Here is a 27701-nt window from a genome sequence, read left to right as displayed (position 1 = left end):
ATCTGAGTGTATAGATGTCAGAGGGAGGGTGAGACAGAATGGTAGGTGATAGCTGGAAACCCAGGGAAGGAGATGATGGACAGATGGATCTAGCTGGTCAAGGGGATGGAAAAGATGAAGGGAGGAGACACTCAGATCAATAGGTATGTGGGTAATCATACCACTCTGCCCTCCACTGCACCTAGTTCCATCTGTCCATCATCCTTCCCATATCTTGATTCTACTTATTCATCTACCAGCCCACCTCTACCCACTCACTCACCTATCTGGCCTAGTCCATCTGCCTACTCTCTACCCCCTAATCTTTTTCCACATATCACCTAACAGCCCCTGTTTCAACCCTCCCTCTCACTTCTACACACTAGTCACACTAGTTATCTTCGTCCTTAGACTCACGGTCCTAGCGCAGGGCTTTGAGACAAAGTTTTGACCATTTCCTTAACTCTAGAGATGCTGCTTAACCTTCTAGGTTCTTCCAGCAGTTTATTTTCTTTATTCATTAAAGCATTAAGTCTCAAAGAATATCCTTTCCACAACAATTTCTTAAAGAAAACAGCTTGGCTGTAACCATACCGTTCTCCGTTATTCACCAATATTAAAAAAAAAAGTGACCACATTTGCTATTATAAGTGAGAATATGCATTATTATCAGATATTGAATTTTCATCAGTACCTGCATCCAGTAAGCATTGATCCGCTTCATCCAGAAATGAAACTGTCTGATCTGTCTCCATGCCAACATGCTAAATAAATGGAAGACAATCAGAATCAGAATTACAGTTATTATTTCTGTCATATGTTGTGGAATTTGTTGTAGTCAAAGGTTCATTTTTGTTTTATTGTCAAATCATCCATGCAGAATACAACTCTGATATTCATCTTCTCCAGATAGCCACGAAATACAGAAAATCCATGGGATTCATTGAAAGAAAAGATATCAAACCACCCCCCCCATCGTACGAAAAAGAAAAAGAAACAAAAACTCGCTAACCCCAACCCCCCCCAACCCATATCTCTCACAAAAAGCTACCAGATCACCCACACGGAAAACGACAACTAGAACATTAATCCCCATACCACCCCCCGATCCCTCACTCACACAAAAACTAACAGATCGCCCACCCAAAAACAGCAGCCAGAGCATCAAAACCCCAAATCCCATCCCCCAGCCTCGTACAAAAACTAACAAGACCTTGCACCTGGAAAATGGCAGCTACAACAACAAAACCCCAGTACAGTGCACAGACATAAAATACAGAATAAATAGTGCAAAATAAATAGTGGGGTATTGTTCATGGATTATTCAGATATCTGAAGATGGAGAGAAATTAACGCAGAGTTAATATCTAAAACTGAAAAACAGTATTCTTTAGAAATCACTGGATGAAAGTTAATTTCACTACTATGTAAACACGAAGTTGTTTCACATCCTCTGGTAGCAAAATATCAAATTTAAATAATGTTGTAACTTACTCATCTGTAAGTAGCATCATAATATTATGATTACATTTCAATCAAAATTATTACCGTGATGATTTCAAGCCTATTTTGTTCTTTACAAAATAAAAACAACAATTACAAAGAAATACAATCAGCCAACCACTGATTTCCCAGAACAGTCCAAATGTGGCCAAAAAGAAAACTTTTTTGATATCTTGCCAAAGAGTGAAAACTTGGATCTAAATGTGTGGCCATAAATAAAACTTCTTCAAAGTAAAGTTGAAAAAAATGAATTTTATATAAACCTGCAGTGAAGCTGTGTGTCAGGAACAGTGACCGATGTTTTTGCCATCCACAGTATATGTGCAACAAAGGAAAAAGATTTTATGCATAGATCAAATGACCTTTATTAGTATTTCATCTATTGGAGTTTAAAGCAAAATCTTTTTGCCACAGATTAACATACGTAGTTCATGTTTCATAATGGGCTTTTTCTTTTTCTTTTATTTCGTTTGCTTGCTCTATAAATTACAGCTGACAACACAATGCGTTATCCAAGAGAAAATTAAGTCCAGATTTGAGCAATACAATACTTAAGAAATTGCTGGCAGCATATCTATTCCTGAATTTAGGTCCTTCAAAGTTTGATTCCATTATACCTTATCATACTGATCTCCAAGTATATGTCAAATTGGACAATTACTTACTTTATTAAAATATGCATTTTAAAATATCAAAATTTGGTCATTTCAACACTTTGCACAATGCTGTGAGTTCAGATGACATTAAGATACCATTTCTGATAATCCAATGCCACCATTCTTTGGGCTTAATTTTAATGTAACACTCTAACGTTCATTCCAATGATTAATTTCATGTAGCTAATGAGACACACAAATTATAGGTATAGTTGATAAAGATGTTATAGTGAGGGGCTCATACTTGCAAATTCACAATAATATACAACATAGAGCCAGGGTTGCCAGTGACTAGTGGTGTTCCTCAGGGGTCAGTTCTGGGACCACTGCTGTTCACATTGTCAATGATTTAGATAAATGGAATTGATGGCTTTGTGGCAAAGTTTGCGGATGATACAAAGATAGGTGGAGGGCTGGGTAGTGCTGAAGGAGCAATGCGATTACAGTAGTACTTAGACAAACTGGAAGAATGGGCAGAAAAGTGAGCCTTCATAAGATGCTAGTCAGGCCGCACTTAGTGTATTGTCAACAGTTTTGGGCCCCATATCTCAGAAAGGATGCGTTGTCATTGGAGAGAGTCCAGAGGAGGTTCACAAGGATGATTCTGAGAATGAATGGGGTTAACATACGAAGAGTATTTGGCAGCTTTGGGCCTATACTCACTGGAATTTAAAAGAATGCAGGGGGATCTCATTGAAAACTACCAAATGTTAGAAGGACTAGATAGGGTGGATGTGGAGAGGATGTTTGCTATGTTGGGCATATCCATAACCAGAGGGCACAGTCTCAAAACTGACGAGCAACCCTTTAAAATAGAGATAGGAGGAATTTTTTTAGCCATAGAATAGTAAGTCTGTGGAATGCTCTGCCACAGACAGCGGTAGAGGCCAAGTCCATGGGTATATTTAAGGCGGAAGTTGGTTGTTTCCTGATCGGACAGGGTATCAAAGGATATGGTGAGAAGGCAGGTGTATGGGGTTGAGTGGGATCCAGGATTAGCCATGACGGAATGGTGGAGCAGACTCGATGGGCTGAAAGCCCTAATTCTGCTCCTATGTCTTGTGGTTGATCTTAATGTACTTTTTAAATGGATTGTCATACCTCAGTTTGCTCATTACAAATAATAAATCAATAAATTTGATGTTAAAAATTTTACCACACTGTTCACAAATTTATTTAACGTCTTAACATAAATTAGTAAATAAACCTTTGTTTTAGACATAAGCTACATTTAGGCACATCACTAACGACATGCTTAGCTGTTATATGCATTAGATCTTGCTATAATTTAGTTCAACATCCAAGATGTTAACTCCATATAAATATAATTAGTCAGCAGTGCCAAAGTTATTTCAATGGCTTGCATTCAACCAATGAATATTTTACTCATTGCTGTGTGCTTGCTGAGAGGTCCGCCAAGAGGACCACAAACTTGTAGGATTTGGAGGCTTGTGTGCCTCAATGACCTGGAGAGCTATGTTGGCTGGAGTTAGGGCTTTATGCTTTGACTTTTAGTAGGGTCAGCCATGCCAAACAGGTCAAAGGGTAAAGGCCAGATTAAGAGTGGTCCATCAGTTCTCCAGCTTTCGGGGTTCAGCTCAGCACTAACAATCCTGACTGGTGAAAACAAATTTGTTCTGGAACCAGCAACAGAGAATCCTATACCTGTGTGTGATGGCATTCCTCAGTCTCTAACCAGGAGCTGCATGACTGACAGCAGTGAGAACCAAGAGGAAGCCACTGGCCCTGAACACCGCCAAGATCAAGAAGGCCCTGAACCACACCAGGGTCACAACATAGAAGATGGCCAAGGACAGAAAGAGATGGAGGACCTTCATTTCTGCCCTAAATGGCAGCGGTGTTACAGGCAGTAAATGAATAACGGGTCCTGACGAAGGGTATCAGCCTGAAACGTCGACTGTACCTCTTCCTAGAGATGCTGCCTGGTCTGCTGCATTCACCAGCAACTTTGATGTGTGTTCGTTAAATGAATATCTATTGCTGCTAGATAGTTCAGCCAGGCACGAGGCCCTTTCTTCACATCCTCTATCAGTATAGGAAATTAGGTGACTTCCAGAGCTGGGGTGAAGCCTGGGTACCCAAGATTGTAGGTCGACACAAGTAGATGCATTATCCAAGTATAGGCTTGGTTGTAATGGAGTAAGATTGGTAGTTAAGGGATAGTATTGCAATGCTCAGGTGACAAACCTCATTGTCATCCAGGTTTAGGCTCATTAGTTATTAGGATCAATAGTTGGAGGCTAGTGGTAATCAAGACAGATTAGCTGTCAGGTGGAGAGAAGATTGTTATGTGGGTAGGTTTGGTTGTCAGGTAGGGGCTAGGTTGCCATGAGACTGTGTTAGCAGTTGGAGACTACAACTGGTCATCAAGATGGGATCAGTGCTCTAGGGACGGAAAGTTAAATCAGGTGACAAGATTGGTGGAGGTTTGGATTGGCAATGGTCACATATTCAGGCACTGAGAAAGCCTGCCTCTGTACAGGAGCAGAGAATAGAATGGATCAAGTGATGGCCCAAGAAACTAATAGAACTGTCCTCAGTTGGCCTCGCACAATGTTGGATATTGTTGTGTATGTGGCCTGTTTACCAACTATGTTATTAATAAGAACGCGGGAGATGGGAGCTAAGTTTCATGGTTCTATACTGGTAGAGTCTGAACTCAGCACACACGTACAGATCAATACGTGCCTAATAGTGCATGCTCAATATGCGCCTAATAGCGCATTCAACAACGTGTTACTAAAACATAAAGTAGTCCCTTTTTATACTGTAGGCTATACAGTACACTCCTCCCCTTTTATTTTAGTAGTGTATCAACTGCTTTTTTTCACTGGGGCACTATGCTAAACATATTATGTTTACCCTTAACACATAAATGCCTACCATTTGTTTACTTAGTAACTTAATAATATCAAATGATAACAAAGTAATGTAATAATATCAAATTATAACAAGTCTTTTTTTTAACTTTTGGTCTAAGACCCATTTATAACTCAAGTCTCTGAGGGGAGGGGTCTTCTCTTCCTCTCTGGGTAATGTCTGTCAACAAACTTGTTTGTTTTAATACAGATTTCCATATAAAAGTCATGAAAAGTTGACCTCTGAGCAAAGGGAGTTAAGAAGATTCGCGCCTCCAACTTGCTAAGAGTTCTTGGCAGCAGATTGTCTCTGTATAATGAAGACTCCTCTGTACAGCTGTCCTAGATATATATGCACCTTCGTGCTATCGCGTGTCTTCCTTATCCATATCTCATTTGTTCCAACTGAGCTAATTACAGAGCCAATCTTTGGTTTCTCCTTAGATTCCAAATAGATAGCCTGACCTTTATGATACCATCTCTTATCGTAATGTAACTTTCCATCTTCCATTCATGCTTCATATCTTTGTGCTGGTGATTCAGCAGGAGTGCTGGGAAGATGCTCGGGAGAAGACGGAGATGCTGGTCTTTTCGGAGATTTAAGCATATTGTGAGTTTGCAGATCTTCCATTATCTGTTCATCTGTTAACAAGTAATTTAACTGCACAGGTGCAGGTTTTCATCTTTTGTCTGTAACTGGAACAGGGTCATGAGGTCTCCTCCTTAGTTTCCTAGTCATTATTGGCTTCACCTCCAAAGAATCTCCTGTGAGTTCTATTTTTAGCCTCTCATTCTCAATCATCTTTTTCTTTTCTTCTAACTCAATCCTTTTATCTTCAAATTCCTTCACTGCTGCTTTCTTCTCTTTAATATAATTCCTTTCCACTTGTTCTGTCTCCAGTTGCAGAAAAAGCTCTGGATTTCGTATACTTTCCTTGTATTGTTGATCTAGTTTCTTCATCCTTTTCTGATACTCCTGCAAAGTGCCTTCCTGTAACTGCTGTAGCTGTCTTTTGAGAGATGTCAATTTCTTCTGGTATATCTGCTCTTCTACCTCTGGGTAGTATTCATCATCCTGCTTATTGGCAATATCTGTTTCACTTGCATCCTCTGTATCTTCATCTGAGTTACGGCCATGGATACTGCGTTCGTCCTCATCATTGATGCTGTCTAGCTCCTCCTCGTCGTTGTAATAGTCGACAATTGGTGAGAGGAGAGCTGCTGACATCTTCCCTGCCAAGCTGCCCTCCTTTGTTGACACGTCTAGTGCCTTGATGATGTGCCAATCCAACTAGATTTTCCTGAGCCATTCACATCCCAGCAACTGTGGTCCTCCATTTTTCAATAGATAGAGGTTCAACTACTGTGTTTTGTCTCCGTAGGTCACTGTCACTTTAATTTTACCTTTGGGACGCACTTTCTGTCCTGTGTAAGTCTTTAGCAGTAGTGTAGTTCATTCCAGAGGTATGTGAAAAACCAGTTATCTGTAGTCATGTACAGAGATCACTGTTAAAGCTGAGCCTGTGTCCAACTCCATTTTCAGTCTCACGCCTGCCACCTGTGGAGTGATCCCTATTACTCTTCGATCATCTGTCTCTTTCACGCTGTGAAGTTGCAGACAAGACAATTCACTTTCATCTGAGTCATTTTCATCAGAACTGCTTTCTTCCATTTTGTGTACATTGTTGTGTTTTCCTTTCTGGGGTTTCCTGTTTCTCTGTATTTTGACCTTTTTCTGCTGTTTACTAGCTTTGCATACTCTGCCAGTGTGGCCCTGTTTGCCAGTTTCTGCATTCTTTATCTTTAAACCAAGTCATCAGAGTCATGTGGCATGTTTCCACAATGGTAACATTTCTTTCCTTTATTTCCGTTCAGCGACATTTTATTTGTAGCATACTCCAGAGAATTTTGTTGTATCTCTGAATCACCCCGTGCTACTGCTTCCGGAGATATTGCAATGTACAGTGCCTTCTCTAATGTAAGGTCTTTTTCACCCAGGAGTGTCTTCTGTGTGGTTTCACAGTGCATGCCACACACTAACCTGTCCCTCAATGCCTCCGATAGACCAGCTCCAAATTGACAATGTTCTGATAATTTGCACAATTCAGCGCAATATTCAGAAATGTTTTCATTTTTACTCTGATTCTGTTTGTGAAATTTAAATCTTTCAGCAATGACCAGTAGTTTGGGGTTTAAATGCTGTTGGAGAGTGTCTACTATTTGCTTGAACGTTTTGTCAGATGGCTCTTCAGGGATTAACAAGCTCCATAGCAGCCTGTATGTTTTTGCTCCCATAATACTGAGTAAGATGCTAGCTTTCCTTTCATCATAAACACCGTTAGCCTCACAATATAACTCCACTCTCTCAATGTAAGTTGCCCAGTCTTCAATGCCACTATCAAATGCTGTAATGGTTCCAATCATCGCCATCTTTGTTATGTTAATTTAGCCCCGTTTTCCCCTTTTCTTTTTGACTCACGTCCTTTTTGCTGGCATCATGAGCGCATTCCGTCTAGATGTGTGTGTGTTGCTCCTTTTTATCTCCCTTCTCGGGCAGGCAGTCCCTCAGCCCCTAGGGGTCAGCGCCGGCTGTGGTCTCACCTGGACATACTGCAGCTCAGACTGTGTCTCTTGGCCTCCCGACATTCCCGACCCCGGCTGTGCTCCCACTTCCTTTCGGACTCGTGGCCTCGCTCTGCCTCCTTCTCCCGCTCCTTGGCTCGTTCCTTGTGCTCTTCCTCCAAGTGCCGTCATTAACTAAAACCCGGCGTTCAATTACGATGTAGATTCATTAACCTCATTGCCAATTTGTTGTACATGTGGGCTGTTTACACAACTATGTTATTAATAAAAACGCAGGAGACGGGAGCTAAGTTTCACAGTTCTTTACTGATAAGAGTCCCAACTCGGCACACACGTACAGATCAATACGCGCCTAACAGCACATTCAGCGACGTGTTACTAAAACATAAAGTAGTCCCTTATTATACCGTAGGCTATGCGGTACAGATATCAATGGAAAATCCAGACCTCTTGACGCATTGACTACTTTAGCATTAGGCACAGAGAAGCTAAAACAGAAAACGAGAACAAGGCAAACTCACATGAGGTTGCTGGCATACTATGTTCCCCTTGGGAAAAAAAACTATCAAAATGTGTACAACTCAATTTTTTGACAAATATCAGATAAAGCACCTACCTACCATTTAACTTGCAATGCAATTTTCAAATCAAAAATACTTAAGAATAAAATCATTAGGATTCCATGTACTTTATCTAATAATGAAAGCTCAAAGAAGTGAGTGTAATTTTCTTATCTACTTGAATGGAGAATCAATGAATCCATTACCTCAATGCAGGCCTTCTTGTCTAAGTTTCCTGAAGACTGACCACCTTCACAGGTAAACATTTCAAAACAAGATCCTGTTTGAAAAAGTAAAAGACAATTTTAACTACTTTGGCAAGTAAGTGCTTGGTTGTATCTCCGAGAAGTAAAGTTTTATCTTTTCTGGCTGTCCCATCTTTTTTCTACATTAGCCAATAAACCAAAACACACTGCAAGTCAAAACCTCGCTACACTCTGTTTAACTAAGAAACCTATATTCACATATTAACACACTTCATTTAACTTCTGCCTAAAATTAAATAAGATTCAATTTTTACACCATTTATATAACCAATAAGTATGGAATATGTCACCCGTTCTTATTTCATCTTACCCAATCCTCCCAAATACTTCCAAAAACATTCAAATCCTCAAGGTAATTTTACATTCTCAATATTGCCTATGCATTTCCCTGAATTCCGTATTTGGACTCCCCACAAATAGGAACATATTGAATTCCGATTTTAAAGACCTCTATCAGGGCACTTCTCAGTCTCTCTACCAGTCTGTAGTCTTTTCCCATGGATTCGCCCTTTTAGTTCCACACTTAAACAATATGCAGAGACCTCTGCTGGGATCTACAGGAGCTGACATTGTAAATCTTTCCTGCAATCTCCCTCTGCTGCTTTTATTTCATTTTGTAAAATGGAAATACTTCAACTGTTTTTAAAAATTACTTACATGGTCACCAACCTGAAAACTAACTCTCTACTGATGCTGCCTAATCAGATGAGTATTTCCAGCAATTTTATGCTTTTATCTCAAAATGATTGCATTCAGATATGCAAAAATAGAAAGCACGTAAATTGTCTAACACACCAAAAAAAAATCTGGTTCTAACTCATTTGGTCTCACACTCTCAGAAACATTCCTTTTATTCTACGCAAACCTCCCTCACCTTTTCTGCCACCAAGAACTAATTGGTTTTCTCTCTTTCCAGTTCCGATGCAGGATCTCTGAAACGTTAATGCAATCTGACAGCTGAATGTTTCCAGTATTTTATTTCAGATTCCCTGTCCACTGTTTTAATGATGTTTAAATATGTTCTTGATATCCGAGGGTTACAGCCCATGAATATGGCATTTACTATATTTTTCTGTGAATCACACTCATTGGATCAGGACAATTCTGGAATGTGGAATACAATGGATGAGAAACCACAAGGAAGAGACAATGCTCAGCATCACTGCTAAAACTACCTACAACTTCTGGTATGCTATCACGTGCATTTAGCACAAAAGTCTGTAACTGGTGTTTTGTAACCAGTTACAAAAAATCAGTGATTTGACACAGATTTCAAGTTTATATAAACTATTCTCACTGCAAAATTCCCAGGCAAGCCTGGTTTAGCTAGAGCTAACTGAGTTTTTAATAATACGCTCAGTTATAATTTCCGCTGAACAATGTGACTGGACCTGAAAATCTAATTTTACAAATGTACTGTTCATTCCCCCAGAAAATGTATGTTTAAAATTATGTTTATAGAAGTGACTTCAGTTCTTGACTTTTATTTTTAAACCTTCATTTTGCATTTTGTGCATATTAAAATACGATTGCATATATCTGAATTTGATCATCGTCATAGTTAAGTTAGATATGGTCTCATCCCTGGGAATAGTTTCATTCAGTTTTGTATATTTATTGAATTAAAATTCATAATTTACATATACAAGAAATACTTCTTTTCAAAACAATTGACAGAAAATACCATCCTATATCAGTGCAATAATAATACTTAAAGCAGAATTCTGGCTTCACACAAGGTCCTTGGCTAATCAGAGTGGTTTGTTTGTCTTTAATGTACTGTGACAAACTTGACACTTTTTAAAATCAGTTCTCTATCCAGAGTGAAATACTTGACAGCGCAGTACAGATAACATTGCTATTTTATACAATTGATGCTTATAGTTACAAGTCCAATCTTGTTTCAGAATTGTTTTAGTAATGAAATGTATAGCTTAGGAACTCAAACCTGCCACTCCCTCCCACCCACTGCCACTGGGGGTTCTGTTTTCAGACCTATTAGAACATAGAACAATACAACCCAGTACAGGCCCTTTAGCTTCAGCATGATGCTGTGACAACCTTCTAATCTACTCCAAGATTAATTTTATGCTTCCCTTGCCTACCGTAAAATCATTCAATAAGCTTCTGCACAAGATATCTGAGATAATATTATCTAATGGGGTTTAGAATTCCTCTTGCAAGGTTAAATAATTTGTGCTATACAACTCTAATGCCAAAGTTAATTATATCTTCTGTGTACTTAGGACAGTTTTGTAAAATTTATTCCCGGCCTTTTACGCACACAAGGTTCTGTATTTTATATTAGTTGACAGCCAATGATGTCAAATAACATACAAATCACAACTTGACTATGAAACATTTGCACAATATACCTCAGCTCATGAACAGCACATAGGGTTTGTCTATTTAGATAGGAAAAATAGTGAAATAAGGCAAATTGCTTTGTGAACTGTTTTGTGAAATGGTGCTTATAATTATAAGTCCAATATTGTTTCAGACTTAACTAAGTTTAATCAGAGAAGGACTACAGAATGCATCCACACAAAGGAATCCTAGTGTAGGTGAAATACAGTAAGTTACCTTGGAAGTGCATCAAACAATGAAGACAAATAGGATTTCTGACATTGGTGATGAACAACAAGAGCAGGGAAGTACTGCCAAAACTGAGGATTTTCTGGTGGGACTATATCTTGAGTACTACGCACAGTTTTAGTTTCTTTAACTAAAGTAACTTTAGGAGTGATGTAGCAGAAGTGGAAGGGATTCAGGGAATGTTAACGACATTGATGGCAAGAGATAGGAACAGACAAGTTAGAAAAGCATTTAATTACAATAAGGGGAATTATAAGGCTATCAGGCAGGAAATTGAGGATTAAGTTGGAAACAGATGGTCTCAGGGAAAAGTACGGAAGAAATGAGGCAAATATTCAGGGGATATTTGTGTGGAGATCTGCATAGGTACATTCCAATGAGACAGGGAAGTTATAGTAGGGTACAGGAACCATGGTGTACAAAGGCTGTAACAACTCAAGTCAAGAAGAAAAGAAAAGCTTACAAAAGGTTCAGAGAGCTAGGTAATGTTAGAGATCTAGAAGATAATAAGGCTAATAGAAAGGAGCTTGAGAAGGAAATTAGGAGAGCCAGAAGGGGCCATGAGCAGGCCTTGGTGGGCAGGATTAAGGAAAACCGCAAGGCATTCTACAAGTATGTGAAGAGCAAGGGGATAAGACGTGAAAGGATAGGACCTATCATGTGTGACAATGGGAAAGTGTGTATGGATCCGGAGGAAATAGCGGAGCTGCATAATGAATACTTTACTTCAGTATTCACTATGGAAAAGGATCTTGGCGATTGTAGTGATGACTTGCAGCGGACTGAAAAGCTTGAGCATGCAGATATTAAGAAAAGAGGATGTGCTGGAGCTCTCGGAAAGCATCAAGTTGGATAAGTCGCCGGGACCAGATGAAATGTACCCCAGGCTACTGTGGGAGGCGAGGGAGGAGATTGCTGAGCCTCTGGCGATGATCTTTGCTTCATCAATGGGGACAGGAAAGCTTCCGGAGGATTGGAGGGTTGCGGATGTTGTTCCTTTATTCAAGAAAGGGAGTAGAGATAGCCCAGAAAATTATAGACCAGTGAGTCTTACTTCAGCGGTTGGTAAGTTGATGGAGAAGATACTGAGAGGCAGGATTTATGAAAATTTGGAGAGGTATAATATGATTAGGAATAGTCAGCATGGCTTTGTCAAGGGCATGTTGTGCCTTACGAGCCTGATTGAATTTTTTGAGGATGTGACTAAGCACATTGATGAAGATAGAGCCGTAGATGTAGTGTATATCGATTTCAGCAAGGCATTTGATAAGGTACCCCATGCAAGGCTTATTGAGAAAGTAAGGAGGCATGGGATCCAAGGGGACATTGCTTTGTGGATCCAGAACTGGCTTGTCCACAGAAGGCAAAGAGTGGTTGTAGGCCATATCCTTCATGGAGGTCAGTCACCAGTGGAGGGCATCAGGGATCTGTTCTGGGACCCTTACTCTTTGTGATTTTTATAAATGACCTGGATAAGGAAGTGGAGAGATAGGTTAGTAAGTTTGCTGCTGACACAAAGGTTGGAGGTGTTGTGGATAGTGTGGAGGGCTGTCAGAGGTTACAGCAGGACATTGATAAGATGCAAAACTGGGCTGAGAAGTGGCAGATGGAGTACTACCCATGTAAGTGTGAAGTGGTTCATTTTGGTAGGTCAAATATGATGGCAGAATATAGTATTAATGGTAAGACTCTCGGTAGTGTGGAGGATCAGAGGGATCTTGGGGTCCAAGTCCATAGGACACTCAAAGCAGCTGCGCAGGTTAATTCTGTGGTTAAGAAGGCGTACAGTGTATTGGCCTTCATCAATCGAGGAATTGAATTTAGGAGCTGAGAGGTGATGTTGCAGCTATATAGGACCCTAGTCAGACCACACTTGGAGTACTGTGCTCAGTTCTGGTCACCTCACTACAGGAAGGATGTGTAGGCCATAGAAAGGGTGCAGAGGAGATTTACAAGGATGTTGCCTGGATTGGGAAGCATGTCTTATGAGAATAGGTTGAGTGAACTCAGCCTTTTCTCCTTGGAGCGATGGAGGATGAGAGGTGACCTGATAGAGGTGTTTAAGATGACGAGAGGCATTGATTGTGTGGATAGTCAGAGGCTTTTTCTCAGGGCTGAAATGGTTGCTACAAGAGGACACAGGTTTAAGGTGCTGGGGAGTAGGTACAGAGGAGATGTCACGGGTAAGTTTTTTACTCAGAGAGTGGTGAGTGCATGGAATGGGCTGCCGGCAACGGTGGTGGAGGTGGATACGATAGGGTCTTTTAAGAGACTTTTAGATAGATACATGGAGCTTAGTAAAATAGAGGGCTATAGGTAAGCCTAGTAATTTCTAAGGTAGAGACATGTTCAGCATAACTCTGTGGGCTGAAGGGCCTGTATTGTGCTGTAGGTTTTCTATAACTTCTATTGATTACTGGGATGAAGAGGGCACCTTATGAGAAAAGGTTGAGCAGGATTTATCTGTGCTCTTTGGAGTTTAGAAAAATAGGGCAGCTGTTTTTAAACAGCAGATTCTGAGGGAGCTTGGCAGAGTACATACAGAGAATTTGCATGGGAAAATCTAGAAATAAGTGACAATATTTCAGTGCAAGGGGTCAGGCATTTAATATTGAAGAGAGAAGCTTGGAATCCTTCAGACTTCTCAGTCCCAAATGGGCAAAGCAAACAGATTTTGAGTCTATAGAGGAAAATGAATCCAAACTCAAAATACAACCAGGAAGATGTAGCCAAAGCCAAAACTGGTTCCACTGAATGATGCATGAGGCATTAGCAGCATTAGTCCTTCCACTGATGTTCATCCCAGCCACCCAAATCTTTTACCCAGCGGTCTCCATTTTCTGGTTAGTCCATTTACAGTTTCTTTCATTATCTTCATCTACTCTCCCAATAATCTCACCTAGAAATTTGCATGCCTTACAAATTTTCCCCAATTTACCGCCCCCTGTATCATCACTTTGATGTAAAGTGGTCTATCTGCAAAGAGCAGGATTTCCCTGTGGCCAACCATTTCAATTCCAATCCCCATTCCCATTCTGACATGTCGGTCCATGGCCTCCTCCATTGCCCCATGAGGCCACACTCAGGCTGGAGGAGCAACACCTCATATTCCATCTAGTTGGCCTCCATCATGATGGCATGAACACTGATTTCCAGTAGTTTCCCCCTCCCCTTCCTTCTTCTTCAATTCCAAACACTGGCTCCCCTTTTACCTCTCCTCTTCTCCTCATCTGCCTATCACTTCGTCCTGGTGCTCCTCCCATGATCGACTCTCCTCTCTTATCAGACTCCTTCTCCAGCCCTTTACCATTTCTACCAATCAGCTTCCAGTTTCTTATTTCACCCCTCCCCCACCCACCGAGATTCACCTATCACTTTCTAGCTTGTACTCCTTCCCCTCCTCCGCCATCTTATTCTGACTTCTTCCCCCTTCTTTTCCAGTCCTGTTGAAGGGGTCTCAGCCCAAAATGTCTCTTTTTTCTTGCCATAAATACTGCTTAGTTCCTCCAGCATTTTGTGTGAGCTGATCTGGATTTCCAGAATCTGTGGAATCTCTTGTGTTAATAATTCTAATGACATGCAGAAATAGAGTCAAATATTGTCCAGGGGGAATTCGGGTAGCTGGAGAATTGATGAGGAGCATGAGATATTTTAGAATTTTCTGTCTTGCAACAAAACAAAAAGGTCTTATGTAATGTTTACAATTTTAAGACATAGGAAATATAGTTTCATGTTTCACAACTTTGAAAATTAATTTCCAGGCAAAGCAAAGAACTTTGGCACACAAGAAACCATCAAGAATAGCCAACAAATCTGTAAATAAACTCTTCTGAAAGGACGGCAGTTAACATGGGAAACAGATAAAATTATTAATTGCTAACATCATTGTGAACTACGCATAGCACAACACTATTAGGGCTCAGGATGTCCTGGAGTTCAGAGTTCAATTCTGGCACCACGCTGTAAGGAGTCCTTGTGCACCCTCCCCGTAGAAGGCGTGGGCTTTCCCAGGATGCTCCAGTTTCCACCCACAGCCCAAAGACGTACCGGGTAGGTTAACTGGTTATTGTAAATTGTCCCCTGATTAGATTAGGGTTCATCGGGGCTGTGGGGTTGCTAGTACATGTGGCTCAAAGGGGCTACTCTGCACTTTATTGTTCAATAAATAAGTATGTAATACAGAAAGAATGCAATGAATAGACAGCCTGTGTCTTTTTTTGGTTACTGTCCATGAGGAGATGAAATAGATAGATAGATAGAAACTTTATTAATCCCAAAGGAAATTACAATGTCACAGTAGCATTATAAGTGCACAGATATAAATATTAGAAGAGAAGTAGAAAGAATAAAATTAAGTTACCACAAACAGTCTAACAGAAGAGGGTCATCACTTCCCCACCTAAAGGTCGATTCATTATAGAGCCTAATGGGTGAGGGTAAGAATAACCTCAGATACGGCTCTTTGGAGCAGCACAGTTGTCTTAGTCTGTTACTAAGAGTGCTCCTCTGTCCAGCCAAGGTGGCACGCAGAGAGCGAGAAACATTGTCCGGAATTGCCAAGATTTTCCATAGGGTCCCTTGTTCTACCACAGACTCCAGTGCGTCTAATTTGACTCCTATAACAGAGCCAGCTTTTCTAATCAGTTTATTGAGCCTGTTGGCATCACTTGTGTTGATGCCATCGCCCCAGCACACCACCACACCACCACATAGAATATTATAATGGTGACAACAGACTGGTAGAACATGTAAAGGAGAGACCTGCATACTCCAAAGGTCCTCAGTCTCCTCAGGAAGTAGAGGCTACTGTGACCCTTCTTGTACACAGGCCTCTACCTGCCGTCCTCCCTTATACACCCAACTATTGCTGAGTCATCAGAGAATTTCTGCAGATGACATAACTCTGTGTTGTATCTAAAGTCCAAGGTATACAGGGTAAACAGGAAGGGAGCCAATACAGTCCATTGTGGGACCCCAGTGCTGCTTATAACCATGTCTGACACACAGTCCTGAAGCCACACGAACTGTGGTCTACCAGTCAGGTAGTCCATTATCCAGGATACAATGGAAATGCCAACCTGCATTCAATGGAGCCTCCCCCCAACCCCCACCCCCCGTAATGAGGGATGTATGGTACTTAAGGTAGTATGGAATAGTTGTTTCAGAACTCATAAATATTTTTGTAGAAGATGGATAATTTGGACAAATTTTAACAAACAGAATTTGCCTAACTAGTTCAACTACAGTGAACACTAAGGATGGAAATGAGCATGGTCTGTACTGAGATCCAAATGGCAAATGGAGAGCTCATAAGTAAAATACTAAACATGACATAACATAAACACAATGCAAGGAATCAAATATTGCGCCAACTAATAATGCAAAGTTATCTGCAATAATGCATATAGTTCAATTTATTGCTTGTTATTGATAATATTCAGCAGCATCATGATCAGACACAAACACGAATCCAACTAATGACATAAGCTAATTAGAATCACCCACATTAAACAGTTGTTTATTAAGTTACAAAATTTATGATTTTGCACAACATCTCTAGAAAAAGGAAAGACTATTTTGTTCTTTGATGTGTCTGATCCATAAAATTGGTACAACACGATAAAATTACAGTCAGCAATAATAAGTTAGGGGGCTTTTTTCCTCAAGAATTTGAAAACCAACTGTTTGGATCAATTTGGCTCTATATCAACTCTGCATTGAATTTTAATCTTTAACATCAATTGTAAAAGATGTTGCTCTAATAGCTCAAGATCACAATCAACTAACTTACAATAATAAAGCTAAGTCCAATTTTGAAATATTCATTCTATTTCAGAATACTGTCACATAGAAAATTAATAATATGCAAAATGAGAAATACATCATACATGAATAGTTGACAAGAATTGACAAGGAGTGAGCAGAGTTGGACAGCTGGCCCCCGTTCTCTTCATCTGCCCCTCATCCAAACACTTATCCTATGTTTCCTCTCCCCAACTCCTTGTCTTTATGTTACGCTCCACCTTCCCATCAGATTTCATTATCTTTAGCCTTTTGTCCCTTCCAGCTATCATCTCCTAGCTTCTAACCTCATTCAGACTCTCCAGCCTCACTCATCTGTCTATTATCCCCCACACCTGGATCTACTGACTCTTGCTCTGCTCTTTCCCTCCAGCTTTTAAAACTAGCTGTCTCCCCCTTCCTTTTAGTCCAGATGAAGAGTCTCAACCCAACGTTGTCTATTTCCCTCTATAGATGCTGCTGAGATTGTTGAGATCCACTAGCACTTTGAAACTTTCTACATGCGTACAGTAGAAAACATCACGGCCTGGTACAGGAACTCCAATGCACAAACCTGCAAGAAGCTACTCAGCTAGTTCCATCACAGGTACAGCTTTCCCCACCTTTGAGGATATCTAGAAGAGCTAATGACTCAGGTAGGCGGCATTTATCCAGAACTCCAACCATCCAGGTCTGACACACTGCCCTGAAGTCACACAAACTGGTCTGCCAGTCAGGTTCTCCATTATCCAAGGTACAATGTAAGTGCCAATCTGCATTCAAAGAAGCTTCCCCCAGCAATGAGGGCCGTATGGTATTGAAGGCAGAACAGAATATTTGTCCTCTTCTCAATGATACCTTCAGGTAGGAGGTACAGGAGCCTGAAGACACACACCTCAGGGCTTAACAACAGCTTCTTCCCCACTTCCAACAGGTTCTTGAATTGACCCAAAGAAAAACCCTAATGCTACCTCGGACTGTAGTTCTTTTTCTCTCTCTGTTTGCACTAGTGTCACTGTACGCTTATGTTGTCATGTAAGTTACGTATTTATCTTAATATGAGTTTATGTCAACATGTTCGTAATGTACCAAACTGCTGCAGCAAAAAGCTCATTTTCACTGCATTTACTCCCTAGTGTAGGTATACCTATGGCAATAAAATTGAAATTCGAAACCTCTCCATGCTCACCTTCAAACACATCCTCAAAATGCAACACCTCATCTTCTGACTGGGCATAATACAGCTTTCTGGACTCTATATGGGAGTTCAACAATTGCACATAATGAATTTCCAGCATTCCTAGACTTTTCCTCAGGTAATTATAGGTGATTATTTTGCTTGTCCTGTTTACAACAGGTAAGATTGTTCATTTGTTCCCTAATGCCATCCTTCTTTTCCAAGGATAAACTTTTATTTGTGTTACACAATCTTGTTTTATTTAGAATTCTTCCATCTTCCACCCTACCATATATCTTTATTTCTTTCGCTTCCTCGCTCCTAGTTTGTGTCCTTAGAACCAATTTTGTTCGACTTGACAAACAGCCCACTCCGGCTTCTACTACTTACATTCCTTTGTTAAAACTTTAACAACTCCTGAGCGTTTCCAGCTTTTTCTGCTTTCATTTCAGCTTTTCAGTTTTGTAGTATTTGCAGTCGCTTTCTTTTTTATTATCATTAAGAGCAAGGAATAGCAGGACTTCCACCACAATACTCACCAACACAGATCTTTGCTAAAACAAAAGTCCATTCATTCAAATTGAACAACTATCATTCAATGGTTCCATTTAATATCAGAGAAGGTATTCAGTGTACACCCTGAAATTCATACTCTTCACAGACATCCAAGAAACAGAAGAAAACCCCAAAGAGTGAATGACAGAAAAACATCAGAACCCCAAAACCCCCCCACGCCCCGCCCACACTTCGCATCAACCCTCCCCTTACATGTTCTAGCAGGAAGCAACAGCCTTGCCCCCACCACCTACCATGCAAGTAGTAGCAAAGCCCCCAAATTCAAAGCAAAACATGGGTTTTCAAAATCATGCAACTTTGAAATGAAATGAATGAAACAGAATCAAAAGAAGAATTAGAAACAATCAGAATCAGAATCAGGTTTATTATCACTGGAATGTGTTGGGAAATTTGTTAACTTAGCAGCAGCAGTTCAATGCAATACATAATATAGAAGTAAAAAGTATATAACTGTGACGAGAATACACATAGATAAGATGTTAGCTCTCCTGTGTGATCAGCAGTTGGTCTGCCACCTGTCGTCAAGAGAGAGATAAGGAACACAATGAAACAGCATCTGGAGATGTGTAATGAAGGGACGGGAGAGAGAGAGCTGTCTGGAGCGGCTCCCCCTTTGAACCCTGAACTGTTTGAAGTGATGGACAGGCGATACCCCAGCAGGGGGATAAAAAGGGACAGGTTCGCTAAGGCAGGACACACATGACACCCGAGGTAGCGAGACCCTGGAAGCGGTGTGCCTCTCATGAGTCGGTGGGAAGTACCGGACAACGCACAGGGTGGAAAGGTACGATCAGCGGGAACCCGGTGTGTGTCCGCCCTTGCTTGGGTGCCGGGTTCACTGCAGAGCTCGACCGCATCTGGAGGAGGGGTCACAGTCGTTGACCTCAGGTGACATCACCAAGGACCTGCCCAAAAGCTGCTTGTGAGCAATTATCGCCGGTCTGTGAGTGGAAGTCGTTTTTGAATGATCAGTCATTCCCGTTCTCTCTTTCTCCCCCCACGTTGTCCATCGCCATGGCAACGATTACTGCGAACTGAACTACTAAATTGGACTGAACTTTGTGTTACTTTGAAATTGGTCATTTATTCCTAGACAACGATAGAGCTTGATTGATGCTGTTATCTTGATTCTGTGCACGTGTGTTTATCATTGCTGAACTGTTGCATTTATTATCCTTTCAATTACTGTGTTGCTTGTTTCTTTAATAAAACTTTCTTAGTTCTAGTAATCCAGACTCCAACTGAGTGATCCATTTCTGCTGGTTTGGCAACCCAGTTACGGGGTACGTAACATAATAAATAAATTGGAGTACTAGTATATTGAATAAATTAAAAAGCATGCAAAAATAGAAATAATGTATGTTAAAAATGTGAGGTAGTGTTCATGAGTTCAATGTCCACTTAGGATTCCAATGGCAGAGGGGAAGAAGTTGTTCCTGAATCACTGAGTGTGTGTCTTCAGGCTTCTGTACCTCCTGCCTGATGGTAACAGTGAGAAAAGGGCATGCCCTGGGTGTTGGGGGTCCTTAATAATGGACGCTGCCTTTCTGAGACACCGCTCCTTGAAGATGTCCTGGGTGCTTTGTAGGCTAGTACCCAAGATGGAGCCAACTAAATTTGTTCATCTGGTAAGGAAACAATTATTATTGGCTAGCAGATTTGTACTATGTGACTCTGGAAATTGATTGCAAATCCATAATTCGTCGCAGTCACAAACCAGGAGAGTGGACATTAAGTGGCTGACAACAGCCAGTGTAGATCTGACTCACTCAATTGACTTAAATATTTTCTGAACAATAAAGTAGTTTTCTCCATTTTCCCAACCGTCATATAGTGGCACTCAGTCATAACCAATTATTGATATTTTTACACACTCAAAAGGATATTAAACTTGATGAAGAACTATAAATTTCAAGACCGAACACACAATAGTTCAAACTTGTATGATTAGTTTTGATTTTTTAACGAAGTAGCATTGAAGTCTCATTTTCTTGCTCACATGAATAACATACTAACACAGCTCTGTGTACTTCAGTGAATTCACCTTCATTTACACATGCAAAATCTACACTTGGACAGCTTGCTCAATATATGTCCTGCGTAACAACATGTACAAAAATTATCTTTGCAATCCCTTCCCAAAAAGTTAGTCCATCTTGAAGATTGTTGTAGAATCATAGTTGAAAATTAATTTGCTTCTTTGATACAAGAGTTATAGAATTACATAAAATAATTTTACAATGCAGAACATAGCACTGGCTGAATAAAAGGAAGATAGCAATTTAAGATAATAGCAAATAAAATGTAAACACCTAATTGCTAATTTTAAAATAATGAAATAAGTTCAGAACAAATAAAACATAAAACCTTCTGCAGAATAATCTTAGATATAAAGGAATACAAACATGTCAAAATTGCAAGTGCATAAAGCTACAAGCCCTAGAATTTCATTCATAAATCATATCAACTCCTACTCCTGCTCTTTTCTCAAAATCTTGTCCTTAAATCCAACTGATTATTTTACTCTAACATCTTTTTCTGCAACATGCTTACAAATTTTGTTCATTAATACTCATGTGCTGTGATTTTTGTCGTTCAGATTATAGACACAATAGAAATGCAAATTGCCCCCGTACTGAGGGTTTAAGTTTTTCACCCTACATTTCAGTGACACAAGTGAAGAAACAAATACATATCCAAATTGGAGTAATAATTGCTTGTCCAAATTGCACAAAATACATTCCCAGTGTATCAAAAGTCTACTTATTTCCATTGCGTTCATTTATACTTTGTTCTCTCACTCATCCTGTTCATAAATTCCTAACTTGTTCCCTGTTTAATCTCTTCTTAACTCATCAGAGAATTGTGAAGCAACATTTCTGAGCTGGAGATGCCTGTTAGTATCAAGCTTAACTGGTCTGACTTCCCCCATGTCCCCCTACGACAGCAGGAAAAATATCTGAAATAGAAAAATACTTCCACTGTTTGTTGCCCTGAAAAGGTTCAGATGACTTAAGTATGGAGCTCCACCTGGTGTTTTCCTGACATAGTTAAAGCCCAGTATTATTTTAGGCTTTTCTGGAGAAATCTCAATTGATAAGACAGAGATGCAGCTTATCAAATTAATATTATATCTATTTAGAATATGAAATCAAATAATGCAAAAAAATACAAATTATTGCTCTTACAATGATCTCAGGTGTAAAAAAAACGATAAGGCTGAAGCTGCTGAAATAAATGAATGCAAGCTGCAATCTTGAAGCTGGAAGCTCTTGGCTATGTTAACAACAGAAAGATCTGGGTACAGAAGTAGTAACAATCCTGAACAGCTGAAAAATGGTTTAAGCTAGGATACAGCAACATTCTGTCCATTTCTGTGTACCATAGTGCTCATAATGAAATTCCACTGGAAACTTGGCATATTTTGTTTGATGAAGCACTTTAAAAAGAGATTAGCTTCATCTGTCACAGGTACATTGAAACATCAAAACATAGAGTGAAATGACATAGAGATGTCTTCCTTTTTTAAAGAAAGGGGCTTCCCTTCCTCCACTATCAACTCTGCTCTTAAACGCATCTCCCCCATTTCACGTACATCTGCTCTCACTCCAACCTCCCGCCACCCCACTATGAATAGGGTTTCCTTGGTCCTCACCTACCACCCCACCAGCCTCCAGGTCCAACATATTATTCTCCGTAACTTCCGCCACCTCCAACGGGATCCCACCACTAAGCACATCTTTCCCTCCCCGCCTCTCTCTGCATTCCACAGGGATCGCTCCCTACGCAACTCCCTTGTCCATTCGTCCCCCCCATCCCTCCCCACTGATCTCCCTCCTGGCACTTATCCGTGTAAGCGGAACAAGTGCTACACATGCCCTTACACTTCCTCCCTTACCACCATTCAGGGCCCCAAACAGTCCTTCCAGGTGAGGCAACACTTCACCTGTGAGTCGACTGGGGTGATATACCGCGTCCGGTGCTCCCGATGTGGCCTTTTATATATTGGCGAGACCCGACGCAGACTGGGAGACCGCTTTGCTGAACATCTACGCTCTGTCCGCCGGAGAAAGCAGGATCTCCCAGTGGCCACACATTTTGGTTCTGCGTCCCATTCCCATTCTGACATGTCTATCCACGGCCTCCTCTACTGTAAAGATGAAGCCACACTCAGGTTGGAGGAACAACACCTTATATTCCGTCTGGGTAGCCTCCAACCTGATGGCATGAACATCGAATTCTCTAACTTCTGCTAAGGCCCCACCTCCCCCTCGTACCCCATCTGTTACTTATTTTTATGCACACATTCTTTCTCTCACTCTCCTTTTTCTCCCTCTGTCCCTCTGAATATACCTCTTGCCCATCCTCTGGGTCTCCCCCCACCCCCGTCTTTCTTCCCGGACCTCCTGTCCCATGATCCTCTCATATCCCCTTTTGCCTATCACCTGTCCAGCTCTTGGCTCTATCCCTCCCCCTCCTGTCTTCTCCTATCATTTTGGATCTCCCCCTCCCCCTCTCAAATCCCTTACTCACTCTTCCTTCAGTTAGTCCTGACGAAGGGTCTCGGCCTGAAACGTCGCTGTATCTCTTCCTAGAGATGCTGCCTGGCCTGCTGCGTTCACCAGCAACTTTGATGTGTGTTGCTTAAATTTCCAGCATCTGCAGAATTCCTGTTGTTTGAGTGAAATGAGTCCGAGGGGGGGCTGGGGGCAGGGTGCAACTGTCGCCATGCTTCCAGCGATAACACAGCATGCCCGCATCTTATTAACCCGTACATCTTTGAAGTTTAAGGGGAAATCCACGTGGTCCTGGGGAGAATGTACAACATCCTTACAGGCACCAGTGAAAATGCAACGCTAGCACTGCATTGTGTAATGCTAACCATTAATTTATGAAAATTACATACAAGAGGAAGTAAGATAAATTTTTTAAAGGTCAAGAAGGTGAGGGTGATGGGAACTGGTAGAAAAGAGATAAGACCTGGAGCAGGTCAACTATGATCAGGTTGATATACAATGGGGCAGGTTTCAGGGGCTAAGTGACCACCTACTATTTTCTTATGTTCCTTCATTCCATAAAATGTAAAATTTGCTTCACATAACCCAGAGTACGTGTGCTTGCAACACTGTGTATCCGACAGAATGATCAGCTGCACTGGGGCTCCACAGGGGACTGTCTTGTCTCCCTTTCTCTTCACCATTTACACCTCGGACTTCAACTACTGCACAGAGTCTTGTCATCTTCAGAAGTTTTCGGATGACTCTGCCATAGTTGGATGCATCAGCAAGGAAGATGAGGCTGAGTACAGGGCTATGGTAGGAAACTTTGTCACATGGTGTGAGCAGAATTATCTGCAACTTAATGTGAAAAAGACTAAGGAGCTGGTGGTAGACCTGAGAAGAGCTAAGGTACCGGTGACCCCCGTTTCCATCCAGGGGGTCAATGTGGACATGGTGGAGGATTACAAATACCTGGGGATATGAATTGACAATAAACTGGACTGGTCAAAGAACACTGAGACTGTCTACAAGAAGGGTCAGAGCTGTCTCTATTTCCCGAGGAGACTAAGGTCCTTTAACATCTGCCGGACGATGCTGAGGATGTTCTACGAGTCTGTGGTGGCCAGTGCTATCATGTTTGCTGTTGTGTGCTGGGGCAGCAGGCTGAGGGTAGCAGACACCAACAGAATCAACAAACTCATTTGTAAGGCCAGTGATGTTGTGGGGATGGAACTGGACTCTCTCACGGTGGTGTCTGAAAAGAGGATGCTGTCTAAGTTGCACGCAATCTTGGTCAATGTCTCCCATCCACTACATAATGTACTGGGCGGGCACAGGAGTACATTCAGCCAGAGACTCATTCCACCGAGATGCAACACAGAGCATCATAGGAAGTCATTCCTGCCTGTGGCCATCAAACTTTACAACTCCTCCCTTGGAGGGTCAGACACCTTGAGCCGATAGGCTGGTCCTCGATTTATTTCATAATTTACTGGCATAATTTACATATTACTATTTAACTATTTATGGTTCTATTACTCTTTATTATTTATGGTGCAACTGTAACGAAAACCAATTTGCCCCGGGATCAATAAAGTATGACTATGACTATAACCTCAGTCTGAAAGGTAGTTCTTAGTTACTCAAAGAACAACCAGCCTTTACAAAACCAGGTTCTCAGGAAGCAGAGCCAGTGCTCAAAATGCATTCTTCATCCACAAAGATAAGCAACCTCTGTCATTTCACAGTGTGCCTTGACTACCCATGGAGCATTAGGTAACAGTTACAGGACCATTCCAGGCCGACTGCAGCTGCATTTCTCCATTTGCATCCCAATGATGCATAAGGGAGGTCACCCATACTCCATATTTAAGGAGAAAATATGTCACCTACTTCTCCTGCTGCCCATCGAAGAGATATAATGGTCATGGAGACCATATAACCATATAACAATTACAGCACAGAAACAGGCCATCTCGGCCCTTCTAGTGCCGAACCCTTACTCTCACCTAGTCCCATCTACCTGCACTCAGCCCATAACCCTCCATTCCTTTCCTGCCCGAATACCTATCGAATTCTTTTTTAAATGACAAAATCGAACCTGCCTCTACCACTTCTACTGGAATCTCGTTCCACACAGCTACCACTCCCTGAGTAAAGAAGATCCCCCTCGTGTTACCCCTAAAGTTTTGCCTCTTAACTCTCAGCTCATGTCCTCTTGTTTGAATCTCCGCTACTCTCAATGGAAAAAGCCTATCCACATAAACTCTATCTATCCCGCTTATAATTTTAAATACCTCTATCAAGTCCCCCCTCAACCTTCTACGCTCCAAAGAATAAAGACCTAACTTGTTCAACCTTTCTCTGTAACTTAGGTCCTGAAACCCAGGTAACGTTCTAGTAAATCTAGAATGGAGACCAGCCTGAACCGTCAGCTTCCCAAAATAGCAGCAATTTGTAGATTGCACTCACATAATATTATTCTTTGCAGACACATCCCTGGCATCTTCCTGCCAGAACAAATGGTAATTTCCCTAGAGAATCCAAATGGGCCCCTTATACAAAGAATGCACCTCCTGTTGTTCAACAGTATATCCATGTCCCTACAAATCCTGGAGAGCACCTCATATTTCCCCTTCCTAGCCACCACTGCAGCATAAATTCCTCTGTAGCCGTCAGAAAGTCCAAGCCAGAGACTGAGGACTGGAGGCCTGATGTCTAAGATCTCGGAGCCAAGGACTGGAGGCCCAGAGGCCTGTCCTGGGGATAAAGACCTGTCTGTGCATGAGAAAAGGGTTGTGGGGTGGCTGGGAGGGGAAGGAGGCTAGTTTTGCTGTTGTTGTCTTGTTTCGTTTTGCTGTTGTTGCTGCTGCTGCTGCAGCTGCTGCTCGGGTTGTTCTGTGTTGTTTTGAACATTGTGGGCATGTATCTTGGTACCAGAGTATGTGGTGACACTTGCAGGCTGCTCCCAGTGCATCCTTGGGTGTGTGCATTGGTTGTTAACGCAGATGGCAAATTTCACCATGTGTTTCGAAGTACATGTGATAACTAAATCTGAATCTGGATCAATTGATTTGTTCTATTTTGGTATGTTGCTTTAAGGATCGGCAAAAGAGTTCCCAGCTATGGGCTAAAAGCCAACGGCCATAGGAACTTGCATGACCTGGCAGAGCAAACTAGCAACAGCTTCTGTCAGCATCACAACCAAAGATCTTGATCTTTATGAGACTAATACAAACAGCTTTAGGGTGAGTCAGTCAGAAGTTAATAATGCATGCCCTACGTTCCTGTACTCTAATTAGCTGCAGATATATAGCTATTTATATATTTTGAGATCCTAATGCTGCCTTTTTTACTGGCTAATACTGTAGCTGATAGAACCTCACTAATTTTGTATAAAATAACAAAAATCCAGATCACAACACAGGACACTGATTGAGAAGAAAATCAGATCCACAGTGCTGGATGTCGAAATGCCTCTGGAAGGTATCCAGTCCATATGATGCAAATAATTCAGTGAAATTACCGATTCAGACAAAGCATATTTGGCTCATTAGGTACTTGTTATGTTTCAAATTACTTATGATACCTGTGGTGATATCACGTGTCACGTGTAAGAACGTGATTGGACAGAGTCGGGAGCATGTGCAGAAATGACTGAATGATCTAGAAACTGTATGTTAAAGATGTGCTTGCTGTTTGCTGTTGTAAATAAACGTTCTAGTTTTAATTCTTCCAGAATATGGTTTGTTCTTAGCAACCCACGGTACGTGTAAAGAACACAACAATACCAAATAGAAAAACAGATTCTAAGGTTCATTGTCTCTGATTCAAAAGGCCTCGCATCAGGCAGAACTTCAGAAAACAAAGAACAAGATAACATTTGACTCCTTCTCCAAATCTGTGCTTTTAAAAAAGGTGCAAATGATCAATGCATCAACAATTTTCCAGTAATGCACATATCTTTTTCACGTGGAACGCTTCCCCCAGAACGAGGACAAGCAGAGGCAATCAACAGCAGCATGTAAAGACGTTTATCCTGCGTGAGATGTAAAGAAAATCACAACTAATGTAATACTGGAAGCCAGAACCACTTTCAAATTTCTAGTCTCATTAAATTCTGTTTAAGAATTTTTAATTATATAACAGAGTTCTGCTGCACTTAGCTTCCAACAAATTGGATGCTAAACTAAATGAAACACTTCATAAACATACCTTCATCTAATTCTACTTCATTATCAGCCTCTTCCATAACAGGGAGGTCCAACATCACTGCCTTTGTATTACCGATGTTCTGAAAAGCATGCACCTGGAAGAAAGCACAACCACAAGCTTACTCTTTATTTTATTATTAATTTCACAGGTTTCTAAACAACACTTCATCTGAACACGAAGTATGCTATCATTTAGAAGAGAATTTTACTGTTTACGGAAGATCAAACATTATGCATTTCATGCCAGAAGAATTACTTAACTATTCAGAATTTCTCCAGCATTAAAGATACTGCTGAGGAAATTTTATTAGAATAAAAGAAAACAATACACCTTTGATTAATATCATTTCTTAAAACTTAAACCATCTAAATAATGGGCATAAATTGATAACATTACTTTTAATCTTTGACAATTACTTAATTTCCAAGTGGC

At 40.9% G+C, this 27701-nt stretch overlaps 1 protein-coding gene across 1 annotated transcript in view; it reads right to left on the bottom strand.

Moving 5' to 3' along the window:
- The window catches only part of arhgef28a (Rho guanine nucleotide exchange factor (GEF) 28a), a 410055-nt gene that overhangs the window by 227685 nt on the left and 154669 nt on the right, over positions 1-27701 (bottom strand). The window contains exons 7-9 of the mRNA XM_063049236.1: positions 27270-27363; positions 8367-8440; positions 674-743 (exon numbers count right to left, since the gene is read on the bottom strand). Of these exons, the coding sequence (XP_062905306.1) occupies positions 674-743; positions 8367-8440; positions 27270-27363 (238 nt within the window). The remainder of the gene's footprint in view (positions 1-673; positions 744-8366; positions 8441-27269; positions 27364-27701) is intronic.

This window comes from Mobula hypostoma, chromosome 5, assembly GCF_963921235.1.
Source record: "Mobula hypostoma chromosome 5, sMobHyp1.1, whole genome shotgun sequence".
Lineage (NCBI taxonomy): Eukaryota > Metazoa > Chordata > Chondrichthyes > Myliobatiformes > Myliobatidae > Mobula > Mobula hypostoma.
Note: the sequence above shows the minus strand (reverse complement) of the source record. Positions and strands in the feature narration are given on the sequence as shown.